A 21,812-nucleotide genomic window follows, 5' to 3' on the forward strand; every position below is an offset into this window, starting at 1 on the left:
AAGAAAAAAAAAAAACTAAAAGTATGGTCAAACTTGACAATGTAGTTGATTGATTGAGAATTTTCACTATATAAATAAGGAGTAGCAGAACAATTCATTTTGTACGATAAGTTTTTAACAATAAAATTTAAGACAATAATGCATCCCTAAATTCGGAACATAATACGGTCATGCTATCGAGGGATGGGACCCATGATAATACGAAACCAATCCATCATAATCATTTAAAATTCATCAAATAAAAAGATTCAATTTCATTATTCATCAAATAATCGAACTAATATTGGTTCAGAGCATCTAAATCCAAAAGCAAATACCAACCCGAATCTCAATATTTATAAATAACTATAAATTTATAATTATAAAATAACTAAACTTCTGCTACCAAATTTTCAAGCTTGCTATGCGGACCTTCAAGCCTGGATTCCTTTTACCGATCCTAACCTTATTCCTCTGTTCAAACAAAAAGAAAACAAAAAGAATATGAGTTACACTAGCCCTAAGTAGAACTTGCGCTTCCTTATCGGATCAAGCATAAATTTTTCATGATAATACAATATTTAGAAAATAACAGATAATACAAAATAAAGTATTTCATAGAGCATATAACAAAATAAGTTATAAACTCATCATGCATGCATAAATCATGTATATTTCACAATCATGAATCGTAAATCATTTTCATCATGTATTCATATCATGTTTCAAAATATTGCTCACAGATATTCGTACTAAGGTCACTATTATATCCGTGACTGGGTCATGTTTCTTAATCAACAGAGTTCTTAATTCATGTGCCAATTTTATACCCGCTGGCAGGGCCATGTTTCATGTGGATGCTAGCTCTGGATGTCGACCTTCCCAAAGAGATTCATTCATAGCCATCTGAGAGTCTTTTTGAAATCATTATATCTTTTTCTTAAAATATACATATACATAGATGAAATATAATAAAATTTCATGCTTCATAATCATGCAACTTTTTATAGAATACATTCATGCAATCAATACTCATAATAAAACATGCTTTTTCATATCACATATGCTGATCCCTATTTTATGAAAAATATGACTTCATCAATAAGAGATCATATGCATGAAAATCATGGAGATTTAAAAATAAATAAGGAGCGTAAGATCCACTTACCTCATTTATCTTAGATTTTCAGACTTCGTTAGAAGAATCAGCTAATCCTATTTAAAGTATCAAATCATCGTCAATTTCTATTCCATAAATATAACAAGATTAAATCATAAAGAAAGAAGACTGTTGACCGGATGTGTCGGACCATCCAGATACCAGGGCAATTCAGGATCTCTGATCTGAGGGTCAGATTCAAGTGACTTGATCAAGAAATTGTGAAGCACAGATTAGATCAAGATCAATCAATAGAGTTCATTAATAATGAATTTGAAAGAACCTTGATATGATCAAATGAGGTTGACATACAGCACGGATATCAAAGTAACTTTGGATCATCTTGTTAGAGTCAATATGAGCTCCTAAAAGATAAAGGCATGACTCAGTACAAGATTCATAGACCTTTTTAGAGAGAGAAAGTCAATCATGAGAGAGAAAGTAGAGAAAGAAAGTGGAGAGAGAATCTTCGTATCCTTCAAAAATGACAATCATGATTGAGATCATCAGATATCATATCAGGGTGACTTAATATGGATTAACTATGATTGATGTTATCAATTTCGAATAAGGATCGGATCGGGATCCAATTCTGCACGAATTTTGGAGCAATTTCAGGTCATCATATTTTCATCTCAAGTTTATCCTAGGGTCTATGATACAATCAGAGAGAGAGAATGATCCTAGAGAGATAAAATTCATAAAAAGAGATAAAAGGGTCTAGAGAGAGAAAATAGGAAGAAAATTTAGAGAGAGAAAATAGAGAGAGAAGATAGAGAGAGGAGAGAGAAAAGAGAGAGAAAGGAAAGAGAGAAAATTTCTTTCTCTTCTTCTTCTTCTTTTTCTATTTTTCTATTTTTTTTTCTTTTTTTTCTCTTTTTTTTTCTTTTCTTTTCTTTTCTTCTTCTTCCTTCTTCTTTTCTTTTCTTCCCGCGGCCTCCTTTGGCTGAAACAGGGGAAGACCGTGAGGTCCCCCCCTTGGTGGCCCAGGCTTCGGCGAGATGGTGGCTTAGCCGGAGGTCCGGCAACGACGGCCGACCATGCGAAGCCGGCCGGCGATGGGGTTCGGTCGGCAAGCTTTCTTTTTTTTTTCTCGAAAAAAATAGGGGATCCGTCCCCTTTCTTCATTTTTTCCAACTATTGATCGGTCGTCGGTGGCCAAGCGCTCAAGAGAAGAGAGAGAGAGATGAGGGTTCGGTCTCAGGGATGAGACGTCGCAACCAGTAGCACCGGTGGCCAGAAAAGAGAGGAAAAAGGTTTCGGCTAAATAGAGATTTCATGTTTCATGGAGTTTTCGACGATCTCGATGGCCGGCGAGAAGTTTAAAACTATGAGAAGAAAGAAAAGAGGGAGAGAAAGAAAGATTGAACCCTTACCTGAACTCCGGTGGCCTCTTCGACCTTCGATTTCCGACGAACACAAGAAGAGGGTGCCACGGCTTCCAAGAGAAAAAGAGAGGAATTTGACCTCAACAATCGTCGGTGGAGGATCGAGAGGGAGAGGGGAGGCTTATTTATAGAGGATCCTAGAGTTTTAAGGATCCTAGAACCCTTATCCGATCAGGATTCATCGGAGAAGAAGACTCCCTTGGGAGTCTTCTTCTGTTCTTTTTTTTTTTTTTTTTTATTGTGGGCTGATTTTGGGCTCAATTGGATCGAAGTATCACAGAGGAATTCTCTCCGATCCCACTTTTGTAGTTAAAGAAAAAAAAAAAACTAAAAGTATGGTCAAACTTGACAATGTAGTTGATTGATTGAGAATTTTCACTATATAAATAAGGAGTAGCAGAACAATTCATTTTGTACGATAAGTTTTTAACAATAAAATTTAAGACAATAATGCACCCCAATGACCATGTTGGAAGAAAAATCATGGCTACCGTCCTAGTTAACTCCATAGTATTGTTTTTGTCTGCTCATACTATGTGCCCCTCTAAACAATGCCATAACGACGTATAAACCTTAAAAGTCTTTGTCAATGATTTTAGCTGCTTTGAGACATCCTCATGGCAAGTTGCCCCTCGAATGGACGTGGTTCTACATATGTTGTATTGGGTTGATGTGATTTTATGATGAGAAGCTTTTCGAGTTGGAATACATATGAAATGTCTTTTTTATTTTATAATGTGAAGTTTTTATCTAATAATTTTGATATTTCATTCCTTAGAACATAGTAGGTATGACATTGACAGGTATATAAAGGAACTTTCGCAGTAAAGACATGGTCTGAAATTCCAAGTATGACCTAAGCCATGCTCATGCATGTCTAGAAAACAAAAATTTGTATAGCCATCTCACAATTTTGCTAGCCAATATTTTCCAATAACCGTCCACTTGAATCTTGAATCTCGATTCATAAAGAGCAAATAAAATATCAATGAGCGAAATATCCACATAACTACCCCTTCATTTCCTTGTAACTGATGTTCTGTGGTCCCTATCAACTTTTTAGCTTTTCTAATTTTATGTTTCGTTTGTGGAAGCTCTTAATTGTCTTCATGCAGTTAAAACATCAAATGTTCCATCTGTCTATTGATTGTTTATTCTATGCCCTTGACAGCAAGCAACAACCTTGGTATAAGGAAAAAAAACAAAAAAAGGCAGACAATGCTTGATGCTTACTCTTGGCTCCATATATGTAACAGCTTTGATTTTATTACTTATTTAATGCGCAAAATAAAGTCTATAAGCAATAGGTTACACAATGAGGAATTGTCTTTCTCAAAAATTTCTGGTCCTCCTAATTATGGTAAAGATAAAATTTGACGCTAGATCTCTTATTGACTTTACCAATTTAGTCCATTAACTCATTATCAACTCCAAATTGTTAAGTGGCACGTAGCAGTCTAAGAATCTAAAGTTGAATTCTTAATAGAATCATTTAACCCAAGAAGGTTCAAACAACGTGCATCAGAGGAGTAGGTGAAGCAAGATTTGTTGCGTGCGTACAGAAGCACGTGACAGGGCTTGGCAAGTAGGAGAATGGGTCCATTTAGTAAATAAAATTTGGACAAGCGGTTATGTGCAAAATTGTTTTACCATTTTCTTTTCAACAATTTTATTTTATTATTATTTTTTTTTCTTAGGGATGGTTAAGAGGTAATTCACCACTTGAAAATGGAAGCGAGGAACAGCGATTGCTGGCCGTGTCGTCTCGGATGGCCTCGCTGCCTCCGCTGGGACCTAATCACCACCCAGACCTCCAGGCCTTGAACCTCGCCGCCGCTCCTCGCCGGCCGGAGATGGCCGAAGACAAGGTATCCTTGTCTCCCTTTCCCTCCCCTTTCGCTACTGCGGGATTCCGGCGGCCTTCTTCGATCCCCTCTCCAGCCATCGGTTGTTGGGTTCTAGGATCCTTTATCCCCTTCTAGATCGCGTGTTCTTGGTCGTTGAAGCTGGATCCCTGGGAGTCTGGAGTTATTACTTCCTTTTTTGTCTCTTTCCTTAAGAAGGTTGTGTTTTTTGCCGTCTTTAGTGGAGTTTTCGGCATCTTTCTTGCAATTCTTGGGGGAATTTTTAATCCCGGGTTCTGGCGAACGGATCCAGGCAATTCTGGCGCGTCCCCCCTCTATTTTATTCTTCGATGCTGTTGCTGAGTATCCCGATCCCAGTTTTTCTGTTTTCTTGAAGGTTAACTGGTTCTTGCCTGATTTTGTATCTTCAAAATCCTGGAAGTTCTCCGTTCTGTCTACTTCTTTTGGATCTGCTAGGTGTTATGATGTGTTTGTTTTGTTTAATTTCTTTTATTTTTTGGGCATAATCAAGCTCTGGTTTTTCCCTTTTATTCTCCTTTATTAATCACTGCATCGAATGCTTCTTTTAGGGCTTGCAAGATTTTAGAATATCTGGATCTGTCTATGGTCTGAGCTTGTGTTTCGGGAGCGTCTGCTTATCTCGGTTCCCATCGTTCTTAAGGGCTCTTTCTTTCATTGGTCCTGTAATTATTCTCTGTCTGATCTAATGTCAAAAAATTCTTCTTTTATTTTTTCCGAGGGTTTCTTTTGGATCCCTCTCGTTTCACATCAAATGTCTCTCCTTGCTTGCTGTTCACTCTATCTCTGAATTGCTTGATGAGGATGGCGATACTTTATTCCCTATTAACCGTTTATCTGTTCTTTTCTTATCTGATCTGCACCCTTTGAGGCATTTGAGGCCTTCTTTGAATGTGTTTCCTCTTTCTTCAAATTCTTTTGACAATCTTATCCGAGTTTTTGGTGGTCATCTGCTCTCCTCTCCCTGCGTATCAGACTCAGCAGTTCTACTGTTGATCAGTGCTTGACTTAGATTTTGGCAATTAATTTCAGTACAATGGTTTGTACTTGTATTTTTGTGGGAGTATGATTGCACTTGTCTTGCTATTTTTCAGTTACGGATATGTTATTTCTCTCTCATCGTGTGTATCTCTGCCTACATTCTAAGATTGAAGTATTAGCGCCTTTAAATAATACTATTGGTGAATTGTTTGACACAGCAAGCATCTGTCATCGAGGGGAATGATCAAGTAACTGGTCATATCATCTCCACCACCATTGGAGGCAAGAATGGTGAACCAAAGCAGGTGGGCTATTATGGAATGGTGTATAAGTTAATATCAACTGAGCATACTAGTTGTTGTTCTAACCTATTAGACGGTTGTCTTTCTAACTGCTGGTGCAGACCATCAGTTACATGGCAGAACGGGTTGTGGGGACTGGTTCATTTGGTATAGTCTTTCAGGTTTGATGCTAACTTTGATGTCAGGTTTCCCTCTTGAATTATGGCATCATTTAGGGCTCTGGCTTCATGTGTATGGTTGCTTGTTGGCAGGCCAAATGCCTGGAAACACAGGAAACGGTTGCAATAAAGAAGGTCTTACAGGACAGAAGATACAAAAATCGTGAGCTACAACTGATGCGCACAATGGATCATCCTAACGTGATATCTCTAAAGCACTGTTTCTTCTCCACCACGAGCAGAGACGAGCTCTTTCTCAATCTGGTTATGGAATATGTCCCAGAAACCCTGTACCGAGTCCTGAGGCACTACAGCAATGTGAACCAGAGGATGCCACTCATCTATGTGAAGCTTTATACATATCAGGTATCTTTTGTTGGTTTTACTCTTTATATCTTGTCCGGATGTTTAGATGGAGATTGTTACTTGGATATTTTTCTGCAGCTATTTAGGGGCTTAGCTTATATTCATACTGTTCCAGGAGTTTGCCACAGAGATGTCAAGCCCCAAAATGTGTTGGTATGCTTTTTATCACCTCAATATCTGAAGTTGCTTGTCTTGGTCAAGCGGACTTTTTTTTTTTTTTCCCACACCCTCTTACCATCTGTGGGCACTTGTGCAGGTGGATCCTCTTACTCACCAAGTCAAGCTCTGCGATTTTGGAAGTGCAAAAGTTCTGGTACCTTGTTAACTCAAAATAAAACCTGAAACTTTTTTTATTTGTTATTCTTCACTAAGAATGGTGCGTCAAAATTGATGCGGTGCTTGTAATTTATCATATGAAAAATCTTAGGTAACATAATCAATTTGTCGTGTGATAATTGGGCAAGTTGTCAAACAATGACCGATTCTATTTTGTCATGTTTGGTTACATTGTCATATATGTTACTCCATAGAAGATAAAGATATCACTGCCAGTGAATATTTGGTCTAGTTTGCTTGATATTGTTATTTTAGTTCCTACAGTTTTTTTTTTTTCCAACTCCTGTTATAGAAGCCTCAACTCATCATGTTTTTTTTATATTGTATGTAATATTCCTAAGCTGAAAGTGTAGGGAGAATTTTTTTTAACCACCTATACTGGGCTATTAGATGATGGGGATCTATAACATGGTAGCAAAGTATAAAGAATTAACTGGTGCATATGCATATTGGACCCATTAGGTGAAAGCTGAGGAGTCAAATCGTTGATTCAAGCCATATTTTTCATGTTTTACCAAGAAAACAGATATCAAAAAAAGCATGAAAAATCAAAGCAAGGCCAAGGCTTTGTAATGCATGGATATTATGCCATATGCAAAAACCTCTTCTTAGAATTCCTCCCTTATTTTTGTGCCTTGGCCCAACCTTTATTGCAAATAACTGTGCAAAATGGTGCTTGGATGTTTGGCGCTCAGGGTAAGTTAAATAATCTGGTGATAAAAACTATGTGGAAATTTGGCATTGTGTAGCACCAGTTTGATGGATATCCATCCAGAAAAAGAAAAAGGCATTAGGCTGGCACCTATTCATGAAATGACACAAATTGACATGTGAAGATGCCTTCATGATTGGCAGTGTGAGGTCTTGAGCAGTGTCATGTTGTATCGTATAGCATCAACATATCCAACATGTTATCAAAAATATGTAATCTGAGTGTCTATTTTGCAGAACCATCTTCCTTCCCTCAAAGAAATAAGAAAAGCATTAATATGATATGGTATTTTGAGCCTCAAAGAATAAGAAACAAAAGTGAAAAAGATAAATGAAGATGGACAAGCAAGAAAACCTGATCGATGATTAATCGCAGATTTTCTAGTCTAAGTGCCTGTACATGATTGCACGAATATCTTGACTTTTCATGACATATTGCATCTATTTGTTTCTTTCAGTCGTGCAAGCATCATTGGGTGCAAGTTTGTTTACCTTTCTGGCAGAAGTGGTATATGTACTGCAGAAGTGCTGACATCTTTTTTGCATAGCTCCTCCATCTTTTCTGTAGCTCGTTCCTCCTATTTCTAATATTTCTCCTAATTTTTACTAATTGATTTTTCATGTCAGGTTAAAGGCGAAGCAAACATATCATACATCTGCTCTCGTTATTACCGTGCTCCGGAGCTCATTTTTGGTGCAACAGAATATGCAACATCAATTGATATATGGTCAGCAGGTTGTGTTCTTGCTGAGCTACTTCTTGGCCAGGTCAGTTGTTTCTTTTCATCACGTTTCACCAATATTCATGCATCGATAATGTTCCTGAGTACACCTTCAATGTGATCTTTCTCATTCAAGCACTATCATTCTCAATGTCTATATGATTGGCAGCCATTGTTTCCTGGAGAAAGTGCTGTTGATCAACTTGTTGAGATAATCAAGGTACTACTCTTACAGTCGATGTTAGTTGATATGTATATCTTGCAAGTTGATATTTAATGATAGCCAAGGTGCTTTTCTTCAGGTTCTTGGAACTCCAACTCGGGAGGAGATTCGGTGCATGAATCCTAACTACACGGAATTTAGGTTTCCACAGATAAAAGCACATCCTTGGCATAAGGTCCAATTTCATTCAATTTATCTCATTTGTTTGTTGTAACTTTTATTTTCATGTGAGCTATTTTTTTGAGTTCATGACGTATATAAAGAAGAATGCTTGGCCAAACCACCATAATCGTCACTCGATTCTAAAAATATCTACTACTGGGTGTTATTGGATGACTTGTTCTCGAGGAGCATCCTGAAATAACCAGTGAGTGATTCCACCATGTAAGCAACAAGTCAAGACTCCGATTCCCGGTTGATAGGTCTAAGATAATTGAACCTCCATTAACCCTTGTATTTTGTGGATGTCATGTGCGTAGTTCATCTAAAATACCATTTAGGTTCTAACCAAAGAGATTGATGTTGAATTTCTTCTGAAATATGATAACTTTATAAACTAAGGAATTTGGCACATGACATCCATGTAGTTTTAACTCATGCAAGGCTGAATCTGCAATATTGGGTCCATATACATCTATCTCTGGTTTCATAACTGAATCGTTTGACAAGGATATTTCTGTCTAAGGTATTGCCTTCTAATTTATAAAAACTACAACAGAAATAGCCAATCACAATAATCTTTCACAACATGTAAATTTAACATTGACGAAATACCTTGTTTTTTTATCTACTGTAATGTGATCATGAATAGTTGCAAGTTACAAGTTAGTTTGATATTTTCTTTGCATCCAGATACCTAACCTTTATTCTGAGTAGGGTTCACCATTTGCAGCCCCACTAGTGTTACGGACCTTAATAATTAGTGGGCTGAAGTAAACTTGTTGTGCCTGACTCTTTTCTTTTGAAAGCCCAAAGGGCCTCAGTCCATTAAGCTTGAATGCTGGACCTTTGGACTATATGGCAAGATGCAATTGGGAAAATTCACTAGTCTAGCTACTAACCTTGCTCACTGAACAGATTCATTGGCCTGTGACCTATTCATAAGTGATATGTTGACCAGAAGGCATAACTTGGCACTCTAGCTACTTGCAGGAGTAGCTTGGGATCCTGTTTTGTGGAGATCATGACTATTAACCTAAAATTTCTTTTAGGAGATTCTTTTATGGTCATTTGCACTACTTGCTTAGATAGGCTTTTCTAGTTTCGTGCAAAATCTAAATTTTGAGTCTGTGCAGAATCTTTATAATAATGTATGCTTTTCAGATATTCCACAAGCGAATGCCTCCAGAAGCAATAGATCTTACATCACGTCTTCTCCAATACTCACCAAGTCTTCGTTGCACTGCAGTGAGTTTTCCCTCTCTTCCCTAAATAATCAATGTAGTGGATACCTTATAGCAAACGAGTTTCTTATCTAATTATAATTGGTTTTGAACACAGCAATTTGGAATAAACGATGCTGTATCAATACTTGTCAATTGACTAGTGAGATGTAGTCAAACTGTAAAAGCCCTCAAGCTTTTTATATTTGTCAATAACTTGTTATGTGTCTCTTGTTGGTTGACACTTCTTCTCACATGTAAGAATTTGGCCTGCTTATCCCAGTTAATTTCACCCAATATTTGCAGTCGAAATGCTCCTCTGTGGTACCAATTTTGCTGGCAGCTGTGCTGTGGTCAAAATGGAGGATGGAGGGAGAGAAGGAAAGGAGAGGTTGGGTTTTTTTGTGTGTGGGGGGGGGGGTGGGGGTGTGCATTAGAGCTAGTAGTGATGATACTTTTGATGTTTAAACAATCACGAACTGGAGAGCGAAACCTGATATAATTGGTTCGATAGAGCATCTAAAGATTCTAAACTATGGGGGGTGAGATGTAATATCCACTTTATTTTGTTCTCTCCAATTAATAATTTAACTTAAACAATTAGGCATCGAATCATGATAGATTTTGGGCTTCATCTGATGTAGCTTTTGCTTGGTGGATCTAATTTGATAGGAGACCACTCTTAACTGGTTGAATTGCCATGTGGCTTTGAGGCCTGGATACTTTGTTGGATCAAATTTGGATAGCCAATATAAAAAAACATATGTGAAGCTTGTATTCTGTTATAGGTGTATTTTTGAATGCTGACTTACATGCCTTGGTCATTTTTTTCTTTTATGTGCAGTTAGAAGCATGTGCGCATTCTTTCTTTGATGAGCTACGAGAGCCTAACGCACGATTGCCAAACGGTCGCCCTCTTCCTCCTTTGTTTAACTTCAAACACGAGGTAAGCCATTCTTTGACCTTTTAAAAGATCTGCTTTTCCTTGTGAATGTTCTCTCCTTGCTAAATGCTATGGTTATACATCTGCTTTTCCATGTGAATGTTTACACCCTTTGATAAACACTATGGTCATAGTTTTTCTTTAAAATTTATACTTACATTGATGGTACTATGAAAGTAGTTTTTCTCCCTGTATGACCAACCACTAGTTTGGCTTAGAGAAACAGTAACAGCTCAACCTATTGTAATGCTTAAATGGTTACTTAGGGAGTAGCTCATCAGAGTGGTGGTTGGTATCAGGTGGAACCTAACTTGACCTTTTTTGTTAAGCAGACCCAACCTGACCTAAGAACGTATTGGGTCAGCCAATGGCTGCATAAACACTGCCCAGGTATCTGACCTGATTCTCAAAGTTAGGGTTGGTTCTGGTAGCTTGGGGATCGGACTGGGTTGGGTGGAGAGTGTGATAGCAGGACTGAGGGTGGAGCCATTATTTTGGGGGGTTGGTTGTGTCTTGTGTTGGGTTGACTGGGGAGTTGGGTTGATTGGGCGATTGGAGTAGGGTAAAGGGGAAGGTGTCAGCGGTGGGGATAGGGTTGGTGGTGTGGATCGGGAAGTAGTGATTGGGTTTGGCCAAGATGGGTTCCAGTGGAGGGGTTGAATGTAGGCTTGGTGAATGTGGGCTTGGTGAGGATGGCATTTAGGGTGGAGGAGGTCTAACTGGGCTAGGAGTGGGGCTGATGATGGGGCTGCAGCAAAGGCAGGGTTGAAGGGAGCTGCTGGGTTGGGGTGCATGTGGGCTTGGTGAAGATGGAATCAGGGTGTAGGTAGTTTTGCTGGGCTAGGAGGGAGGTGGATGGGGAGCTGTCAGGTGCGGGAGCTGCAGCAAAGGCAGGGTGGTGGGATTGAAGGTTGTTGGGGTGGGGTGGGGGAGTGTGGGGTGGGGGAGGGCAGAGCAGGGAGCTGCTAGGTTGGGGGAATGCGGGGTTGGTGAGGATGGAATTAGGGTGGAGGAGCCTTGTTGGGCTAGGATTGTGGCAGATGGGGCACTGTCAGGAGCGGGGGCTGCAGCAAAGACTGGGTGGCAGGGTTGATGGAGGTTGCTTGGTTGAGAGAGGGAGGCATTAGAGGAGCATACAACATCTAAATTATCTAAGAAAAAAATAAAGTGTTATGAAATGGACGTTTTTTATGGGATGGTAGCATAGTTTGTTGATTTATAGTTCAAAAGCATCCAAATCCACTGAATTTTGATATGTGTTTTAAGATGTGTAGATCAAGATCAATGGTTTGGATCCTCAAAATGTATAGTGGATGATGGAGTTTAGCTCAGTAAATATATTGTCAATTGTCTACTAGAATGTTAGATATGTAAGATAAAGCTATGCTGATAGAAGTTAGTTTGGGTGTATGAAATATTTAATTTGGTTCAACCATCACCCACACTTCAACCTTAGCCGATGGCTATTTAACATAATCATAGCCATCTGCTCATGTGATGAAGATCGTGGTAAAAAATTATTTGCTGAATTACTATTCATCCAGAAAATAATTGTAAAAAGGCATCTTATGTTTCTTTTTCCCCTTAATTTTTTTTCCCATTTAAGATGGTTAAAAAATTTAATGAAGAACAAAGTTCTAAAATGGAATAACAGATATCCTCTCTTTGTTTGCAGTTGGCAAGTGTCTCACCGGAGCTCATTAACAAGCTAATTCCAGAACATGTGAAGAGGCAATCAGGTCTCAGTTTCTTGCACCCGGCAGGGACGTAGAAGCTTCCATGATCAAAAGCAAGAGGGGGATTTAATGGTTTTAGTGCACTGGAAAGTGTTTGGCAAGTGGATTGTTCGCATGATGGCTAAACCAGCAGCATCGCTGGTTCGTTTGGATGGCTCTTAACATACCGTCCAGCCTATGTTTTAGGCTCTGTATATTGTATGGTATAAAGATCGTTGTGACCTGAAAGCTAACTGTTGATGCTGATTGTTCAGAAGTGAGATAAGCATGGTGGAGGGGTAGAGAGCAGTCCTGGCAATGTTGTTTGGCTTGTGTTGGACCCATAGCAATTGTCTTGTTTCTCATTTTATTTTTCAGTGATAGTGCATGTTAGTTGTAAGTGCATGTGGCTTGTAGCTTGTTGTTTCATGTACTGTACCTAAATCCAGAGTTTTGAAGCCATGAAGCTGGAAATTTAATATCTGTAATGCTCTAATTAATGGATTTGTCCTGACTTTTTGAATGGCCCTAAGAATCGATTTAACACTGGCGTCGCCTGTGGGGAAATTTATGTCCCCACATAGTACGTGGCTTTGGCCTGCCCGCTGCTGTTTTATGGCTGGTATATTGGTGTAGTTGCTCCTGTGATTGTAAAGAATAGTTTTGGAATCAAAATCAAAAGCAAATAGTCCTACCCTGAGCTTGAGTCTGTGGCATCTGAAACAGCAGCAACATGATCGGTGACTTTCATATCAACATGACGAAAAAAGCTTCATCTGCAGTTTTATATTCCAATCTACAGCAGTAGCGGTCGCATTGTGTCGGAGATTGTATTGATAAAATGTGAAACTACTGCTCATTAGTGGCAGTGTGGTATTTTGATACAGGAATGTGAAAGGGATTATGTCAATCAAGCGTAGAAGCTTCAGTTCTTTGCTTGCATAAACTGCAACGCTTGTGGTTCAGGAAAGTAGCACCTGTATGATAGCAGCACTGCAAAGCTTGTAGTTCTGACAAACCTTCGCTGCCTCTTACCATCCCAACCACAGATGGCTGCTCCTCGAGCACTACTCTTGCTCACAAATGGAGACTGCAGTTGGATGGAAAGGAGCAGATGTTTCTAAATTGAATGTGCATGGTCTAAATTTTTTATGAGGAGCTATTTTTAGAGAATTGACTTAGAATATATTATACAGAAAATAGCATCGTACATTCTGGAAGGTCAGATGCGTGCATTGACGAAGCTTTTGGCATACCACTCTCTTCTTAGTTTGAGTTATCACTTTATCATGACCATACTGTTTAGAACCAAACAACCACCTCTGACATACCTACATTTCAGTAATTCTTTGATGGTGGGTCAAGATGAGCTGTATTTTAATTTTATGTCATCCTTCCGACCCAAAAACATGTGCCAATGCATGTGGCAGCCCGTCCTACACGCGCAGGACTTTGTCTCCCATGGAAGGTGACAATCTGTCGGGCAACAGAAACAACCAAAGGATAAAACTTTCAAAAGTAACTAGTTTCCAAAACTTGAATTGGCTGCACTCCCATCCCAAAATAACATTAAGGTAAACTTTAAGATATAAGTACAAATTAGTCAACATAACCACTTCCCAAAATTTTAAGAGGTCCAACTAGTTCTATAAAACCATGATAACCAAAAGGGTTCTAAAACAAAACCATGCAAGCAGAATCGAGCCCAACTAAGTCTAGGATCTTGTTCTAGCCTCACCTCCCAATCACTTCCTGTGATCTCCAATGCCTTGTGCTCCAAAGAAGAGAAAAAGGAGGGTAAACTGAAGGTCCGGTAAACAACCAGCAACCGGAACCAGAATGATGAAGCAAAGCAGTACTAAAGAAATTTCGAACAATTTATGGATGCATGTTGCATTTCAGCTAAAATAGGATTTCTATAATCAAAATTGTACATATTATTTCAAGGAGCTGCTTATAAATGGTAGTCCTAATCAGTATTTCCACGTACGGTTGATTCCAAAGATATTTTAAGCCATTTACACAAACCAAATTTTCAAATGCAAATGCCTGCAATAAGCAATTTATGACTATTTAAAACAGTTTCTCAACTCGTTAGTCTATAAGACTAGGGACACATTATCCCTATAATAAGATCCAAAGTACCACATTTGACCCTTGAAATAGATCCAAAGCATTAAATTCCAGAATGATCAAAGAGCCGATATGTAATTCTCATTGGCGGGTTCAAAATATAGTCAAACCGAGAGTTCAAACAAAATATGCCAAATCAAATTATTTTACCAATACAATTTCATCTTATTTTCTAATTACAGAGATAGCTCCAACAGTTTATAAAATCATCAAATCATAAATGAGTATCCAAAGAGTTTCAGATATTTGACATGCATTTGGCATGCACGCATGGTTTTCAAAGTAGTTAAAATACTTCCAGAAATACAAGGTTTAGACTTTGTGCAAAGATTTCTTATAACACTGATATTTCCTTGCAAACATGACATTAAACTATAATTATGCATGCACATGTATTTTGAAGTTTTTCGAGAGTATCAACATCATAATATTGTCTTGTTCGATCTATTTTTTATATGTATGCGAAGAATATTCCGTAAGAGCAAGGGTTACAGCTTTAGTTTCATTATCTGCCAAAAGCTAACAATGCCACGCCGGGTTCTATCAAGTATAACACATGCCAACGGTAGAACGTCAACATGGACGTATGCTAGTGGTGGCATGCATCTCATGCAAATCATGCTCTTTGCTGATGCTGCACCAACTCAGCATGATATGGACCAGTAATCCTGCTGATGCTGCACCCCTTGAAAAAGATGCGAATTTTTCCTAAAAATTATTTCACAAAGTAGAATATACATCTCCAAGATATTTTACCATAAGGTAATATAAATTTATATTTTAGAAATATATATTTAAAAAAATACTCTAGTTAGATTTAGGTTATTTATCGAATACGGTAAGCCCATCAGGGGAGTTTTTCTATTCAGACACAATCCTCTTTAGGCCTAGTAAACAAAAAGCAATCTACATATCAAAGCATAGCCCCTAGAGCCCTTTAATAGGCCTAAGAACCATATTAAAATCCACATTATTCCCTCAATGCAATTAACCCTTAAAATTTGATGCAAGACTCAAAAATTCGTAAATAGCAAAATAAATCTCCCAAACTATGAAACTTAGTGGAAAATTTTTTAAATAAAAAGAAAACCTAATTTATGGTTTTTTATGATCAAATCATAGGACATATGATAAAGTAAGTGTTGTGATGTAGAGAGGGCCTCTTTAATCCCACATCGATTATGAGTCAAGAGAGAGTATGATTTATATAGATTGGAACCTTCTCTCCCATGTGAGGCACATTTTAAAGGACAAAACTGTGAGGCTCTAAATGACCAAGGTCCATTGAAGTCTAAGGCCCACTGAAGCCTAAAAATGGTCATGAGTCAAAGCAGACAATACCTCACATATGCGTAGGCGGAGGCATAAGCCAACTATCTGAGCCATTTGACCCTTTGACCCATGACTGCAATATTGACGCCGTCTGTGAAAATGCCTCCTGTCCACACATACTTTCTCTTGACTAGGGGGCTGTATTATAGTGTAGAGAGGGACTCTTTAGTCCCACATCGATTATGAGTCAAGAGGGAGTATGGCTTATATAGATTGGAACCTTCTCTCCCACGTAAGGCATTTTTTAAAGGACAAAACTGTGAGGCTCTAAATGACCAAGGTCCATTGAAGTCTAAGGCCCATTGAAGCCTAAAGATGGTCATGAGTCAAAGCGGACAATACCTCACGTATGCGGGGGCGGAAGCATAAACCAACCATCTGAACCATTCGACCTTTTGACCCATAACCGCTCACAGTGAATCCAAATACCTAGATATCCTCGGATACTCGGATATCACAGTGAACTGTGTGACCCACTAATGTTGCATCATCCGTCAAAATCATTGGCGCCTTCCCTCGATCATCGATCTCCGGTCGGCGGTCCGACATTTGAAAGCGCAGGGAAGCTTGAACTCAATTGCGCCCGCAAAACTCTAGCCGAAGGAGCGGCTGGCGCAGCTATAGATTGTTCGGGCTCGATTGCGGCCTCCACTTCGGCCCGAACTTCGATTAATGGAGCTATCGATGTTGTGGCGGCAGTCCCATCTTCTCTTGCTGCCTCTTCAGTAGACGGCACACTGGAGAGCGCTGTCGGAGCTAACAGCACTAGGACCGGCTCAGGAATCGATGAGGTGGTACATCAGGTTCCCTAGCCGATGCGGAAGTAGAAGCCCGACCCTTTTTCAACGGTCCAAAAGGTCCAGTCTCGAATGCTGCCCTCTTCCTGACAGTGTGTTGACGGATGTCAGTGCTCGACACTCGTGCCCTAGGCTTCATGGCTGCAATCAGAATGACGAAGTCAGTACAATTCAGAAATAATCAAAAAAAAATAAAAATGAAAGTGACCGACTATACTATACCTAAGTTAGTGATCGAACTGAGGCTGACGTTGTAGAGAGCTTGTTCGGTCATAAGCTCCCTCTGCGGCGGGATCGCCATATCCTTCAGCCGATGGAAGTCCTCTTGATCGCCGACCTCCACCCGACTATTATCGTTGGGGCCAGTTTTTGGATCACCACAGCGAGAAAGAAAGCCCCAAGGAAGCGAGAAAGAGGCGAAAAAGAATTGGTTCTTCCATCCATGGATGGACGATGGAAGATCGGTAATGAAAAAGAGATCTTTTCGAGGGTTGAAGAACCACCAACCCTTAGCCTTTGGATGAGGTCAGAGGACAAAAAAGGCACGAAAGAGAGAAGGATGAGGTTCGATCGGTGGTAACCGACACAACAAAGCAAAGCTGATTATTAGTCGGACAGAATTTGGTACCAGCTGGGCAGAACAAAGGCCATAGTAATCCAAAATATTTCGAACGAACTCCGGAATCAAAAATCGAAGACCCATCCGAAGGTCTTCAACATAAAAGGCCACCTGGTCTGAAGGAGGGGAGTTCATCCGACCGTTAGCACTAGGTATGAAGAGCTGATATTGCTCCGGGATGCGATATTGCTCCCGGAGTTGCTCGGTGTTCGGTCCTGAAAGTGAAGAAGCCTCCACTTTCGGATCCGATGGGAAGTCGTCAGTCGGATTCTACGATCGACCATCCCGAGAGGAAGAACCCCTAGCCATTGGAGAGAAGAACTAAAGAAAATGAAGAAAAATCAGAAAGGATGACTCAAGAAAAACAAAAAGACTTAACCTGAAATTCAAAGAAGAAGACAAGAAGAAAAGAAGTCTTCAGACGCTGGGACGATCCTCCGGTAGAGTTTCTGCAGCAGAGAAGATAAAATGAAAAGTAAAGGCTAGTCGAAAGTGACCCTATATATATAGGATCCCCCAACGGCTAGGATGAAAGCGATCAAATCGAAATCTCATCAGATGATGACATGTGGTAACATCTGGACTAACCATTGATCGGACGGTTTGACGCACCTTCTCCTAATCGTGCTACATCACCATTATCCGCGTAAATAGCTCTGACCCAATGACATTCGGACATGTGGCAAAGATCTACTAGTCAGAGTCATATCGTCCGACGCTGAATTATCTTCTCGAAATGACGTCTGATACTGACATCCGATACCGAATCGTCCTGTCAATATGATAGTCTAATGATGGTTTTGTACCCATCGAAACCACAAAACAGCCAACGCTCATATCCTGGAGAAATTAGCAGTCAAATCGGGGTTCGATATGATATGAGATGACTCCCTCGTCCAACGTGACAAACTACATGGTAATACACATGTCGGATCATCTTGGACTTGGGAGTGGGAGACAACTGTTGGGATAAGTCAATCGACCCCTGACTCAAGTTAACCAACTCCGACTCCGACTCTACGTCGGCCGACTGAGTACATTGCACCAATCCATAATCGATCAACCAACAGATAATCGGCTATTATCGACCAGCAACAAATGACTTGATCAATTTTCGATCGAAGACCGTCAGCATATCAGAGTTACCAGCCGATAGTCTTTCGGATCTTTTACCGACTTACCACTACTGACCGACATATACTTGGCCTATCTATCCAACACATCCTAACCGTTGTAAACGGTTATCAATTACGTGTCACGATAATTAGTGAAAATCAATGACCCACTAATTCCACAATAATGGCCCGATAATTTAGCATCATGAAAAGTCAAACCACGTGCTTGATGGTTACATCAGAATCTTTTATAAAAGGAAGGCAAGTGGACAGCACTGGTAAGATACTTCTGAGCCAGAGCTCTGCTACTCTGAATATTCAAATCTACTGTTCACCAATTCCTTCTCTGACTTAAGCATCGGAGGGTCTCCGCCAGACACAACTCCGATTTATGAGGATGTTGTTTTGCAAATGCTTATCACCGGCGATAAACGACAGGGAGTTGGCCGCAACAGTAAGTATTCGAAGGATATAGGCTATATCTTTGGAATCTCGCTAGAGGTAATGGCAACATAAACCTAGAATTAGGTTTTTCACAAATCTACAATAGTGCACTAAATTAATGGTATTAGGGTTTGGTTCGTAGACACCCAACTTTTAGCACTCTTTTTAGTTATTTTCCTGTTCTAGTTTCATTCATGCATTCTAGTTAGTCGTTGCATTACATGGCATTCATTTCCAACATACTTTTTATCTTAGAGGTTTTAATGGGAGGACTAATGGCTTCCACTTGGTTTCCTCCTCGCAAAGCTTCCCATTATATATATTGCTCCTCATATTGGTGGCAGATTTATGTTGGTGCATTGAATAATTTACTCCAACATATAGTCTAATTTCTCTCTCACACACACCTTGGGCTAAGCATGCTCTGATTCAGGGAGGAGGAGAAAAAAAACAACTCCCTTGAACCATGAAGAAGACGTGCTGGCGACTAACGTTTGGGTGGTGATGATATGATTCTGGTGATGCACCGGTTCTAAAGGGTTTACCTCCTATCTGGCCTTGAATCCAACTTCCTCCTGCCCAATGTGTTGGTCTCTTCTCTCTGCTCATGTAAGCTCATACGAGCGTTAGATCAATGCGAAAAAAACCATAAAAGAGAGGAAGACAGAGAGTTAGAAGAGATATGTAGCTAATTTCCAAATATATCAAGAATAGAAGCAATGGGAGAAGAGATGAAAGGGAAGAGAGAAGTGTAAAAGAATGGGGAAGGAGGCCGGTGGGGAGGTTTCCTGGACAGCAGAGGCGGTTGGGAGGCGCTGGTGTGGGCGCTCGGGTGGGCGGGGGAAGAAGAGATGGAAGGGAGGAGTGGAGAGTCGCGGGTGGTGAGCGGTCCAGCTCAATTTGGGCCTGGTCTCCATGGGCTGGCCGACCACGATTTAGTTTCAACTTGGGACCTCCCATGAAACCCAATTTGCGGCCGACCGGCCTGTCTACGTTTTTGCGGTAGTGTTCACACGGCGGTCGGCAGAAGCAGCTGGATTCCAGAATGATATTTTGTTGAACCCTTTTTTAGACCAAGCGTATCCCGGCAGTCAAAGTACCATAAATAGGAAATATCTATTTATTTGTTTGAACTAATCCGCCAATTCATTCCTGCCTCACCTCCTCTATCCGTAACACTGCTGTCTTCAGTGGAGGTGGCTGGCAAATCGCTAACTGACAAGAAAAAAAAAAGCTATAAACCTAAAAAAAATATGAGTCTGCTCCAACTCTAAAAATCCCAAGCACCCAATTCTTTTGATATATCTGAAAAAAGAGAGAAGAATACGAGACAGAATAGAAGGAAAAAAAAATGTTGGAAGGGAAAGCAACGATCCAAGACACGGATATGCCATTAAAGATGCAGCTCCAAGCCATGTCCTCCGCCTCGGAAGCTCTTGACCAATTCGATGTCTCGGACTTCAGAAGCATCGCTGCTCACATTAAAAAGGTAAAAGATCATTAATAACTTTTATTCATCTTCTTATGTATAATCTTCTTCTCTTCATGCCTAATGACCTTCAAACATTCTGGTGGTAGTGCTCTAAAAAAATAAATTTTTTTGTTGCAGGAATTTGACATGATATATGGATCCGGCTGGCAATGTGTGGTGGGATCAAGCTTTGGCTGCTTCTTTACCCACACGCAAGGGACCTTCATCTACTTCAGCTTGGAATCTCTCAACTTCCTCATCTTTAAAGGAGTTGCAGCATAGTACCAATCTGGGTCTCTCTGTTTTTTTTGAAGGTGAATAACTGGGTCTTTCTTATGCCTAAGAAGATGGAAGAATAGGAACCGGGATGCTTGACACTACCCTTGGAGTCTTACCGTAAAGTATTGGAAGGAGCTTGTGTGTATATTTGTAAATAGCCCTTGCGTCATATGTACTAGTATATGTGTCAGCCAAATTGGCTATTGTCAATGAAATAATCCCAGTGGCATCTTTTTCCGACCCAGTTTTAACTCGCATTATTATTATTATTATTATTTACTGGCTTCCAAAATCAATCCATCTCAGAGGATCATGGTTTGAATGCACATTGTATGATTCCTTTCGTCCTGCTTGAGTCCATATCATCTTTATGTATGGCAAACATTCTGTTCGCAATTAGGATGCTACATCTAAAGCTAAATGCGGTTCTAATAAGTTGTTTTTAGCTAAATGTTGTTCTAATGACGAAGGTTGTGTTCGGATCCAGAAAAATCGAATGGCTCTTTCACTTTCTTTGTTACAAAATAGTGGCCCCCAGTGGTCGATGCCGGTATGCTTTCTCCGTCTTCTTCTTTCCTCTTCCATCTCTTTTTCAGTTTGTTTCATCTTATAACTTGTAAAACTTATTGACAAAGCTCCTTCAGATACTCAGCACCCATTGATCCCCAAAAGAGAGAAACTTCTACATGAGTTCTAGCTAAGCGTTTTCTTCATTCTTTGTATCACGATGAAGACAGCAAGCTTAGCTAAATTCAGAGATGGAAAAGTGGACACACCAACTCCATGATTGAAAGCAGAATTGATATTTGACCAAATGAATAATTTGTCAACATTGAACAAATCAGAAAGTGAAGAACAAACAATAAAGATAGATACATACCGACAACTTGGCTAAGAAAAGAACAATGATATTTCACGAAATGTAGATCTACAGCCGAATTTGACAAGATATTGACATGCAAATAAATGGCTTGCCATAATGCAGATATCCAGATGAAAAATCCATCTTGTAATGTACCAAACATCATTCTCTCGGCAGTAACATTGTATAAAATCACAGAACTGGAGTTAAAAGCAACCGCACATGCATCTCCAAGTTCCCAAGAACCAAATCTGCCATTGCTTTAGTCCCACATGAGGTGTCAACACATTCTAAATAGTTCCTCCGAAACCTCAGGCTCATGCTTGTATACATCAAGAGCTGCCGCTCCAAGCCGGCCCTCAAACAGTGCCAAGATAAGCTCTGGCTCATCCACCTGGGGACCTCGTCCGATGTTCATAAGCACACCTTTGGGTTCCAAAGCATCGAGATCACCTTGTGGTTGATGATGTGGTGAGTTTCATCAGTGGGCATGCCACAACAAGCATATCGCA

At 39.9% G+C, this 21,812-nt stretch overlaps 2 protein-coding genes across 2 annotated transcripts; both read left to right on the forward strand.

Annotated features, from left to right (window-relative positions):
* Nucleotides 1–4,202: 4,202 nt before the first annotated feature.
* On the forward strand, nucleotides 4,203–12,729 carry LOC105044211 (shaggy-related protein kinase eta). The gene is made up of 12 exons (XM_010922037.4): nucleotides 4,203–4,394; nucleotides 5,609–5,695; nucleotides 5,794–5,853; nucleotides 5,944–6,216; nucleotides 6,295–6,369; nucleotides 6,473–6,529; nucleotides 7,891–8,031; nucleotides 8,155–8,205; nucleotides 8,288–8,383; nucleotides 9,532–9,615; nucleotides 10,435–10,536; nucleotides 12,209–12,729. Exons 1-12 carry the CDS (start codon nucleotides 4,296–4,298, stop codon nucleotides 12,302–12,304), a joined length of 1,221 nt encoding a protein of 406 aa, XP_010920339.1. The 5' UTR covers nucleotides 4,203–4,295; the 3' UTR covers nucleotides 12,305–12,729.
* A 7,175-nt stretch (nucleotides 12,730–19,904) lies between these two features.
* On the forward strand, nucleotides 19,905–20,682 carry LOC105044220 (uncharacterized). The gene is made up of 2 exons (XM_010922048.4): nucleotides 19,905–20,177; nucleotides 20,298–20,682. Exons 1-2 carry the CDS (start codon nucleotides 20,040–20,042, stop codon nucleotides 20,439–20,441), a joined length of 282 nt encoding a protein of 93 aa, XP_010920350.1. The 5' UTR covers nucleotides 19,905–20,039; the 3' UTR covers nucleotides 20,442–20,682.
* Nucleotides 20,683–21,812: the final 1,130 nt, after the last annotated feature.

The sequence above is a fragment of the Elaeis guineensis genome, chromosome 2 (assembly GCF_000442705.2).
Source record: "Elaeis guineensis isolate ETL-2024a chromosome 2, EG11, whole genome shotgun sequence".
NCBI lineage: Eukaryota > Viridiplantae > Streptophyta > Magnoliopsida > Arecales > Arecaceae > Elaeis > Elaeis guineensis.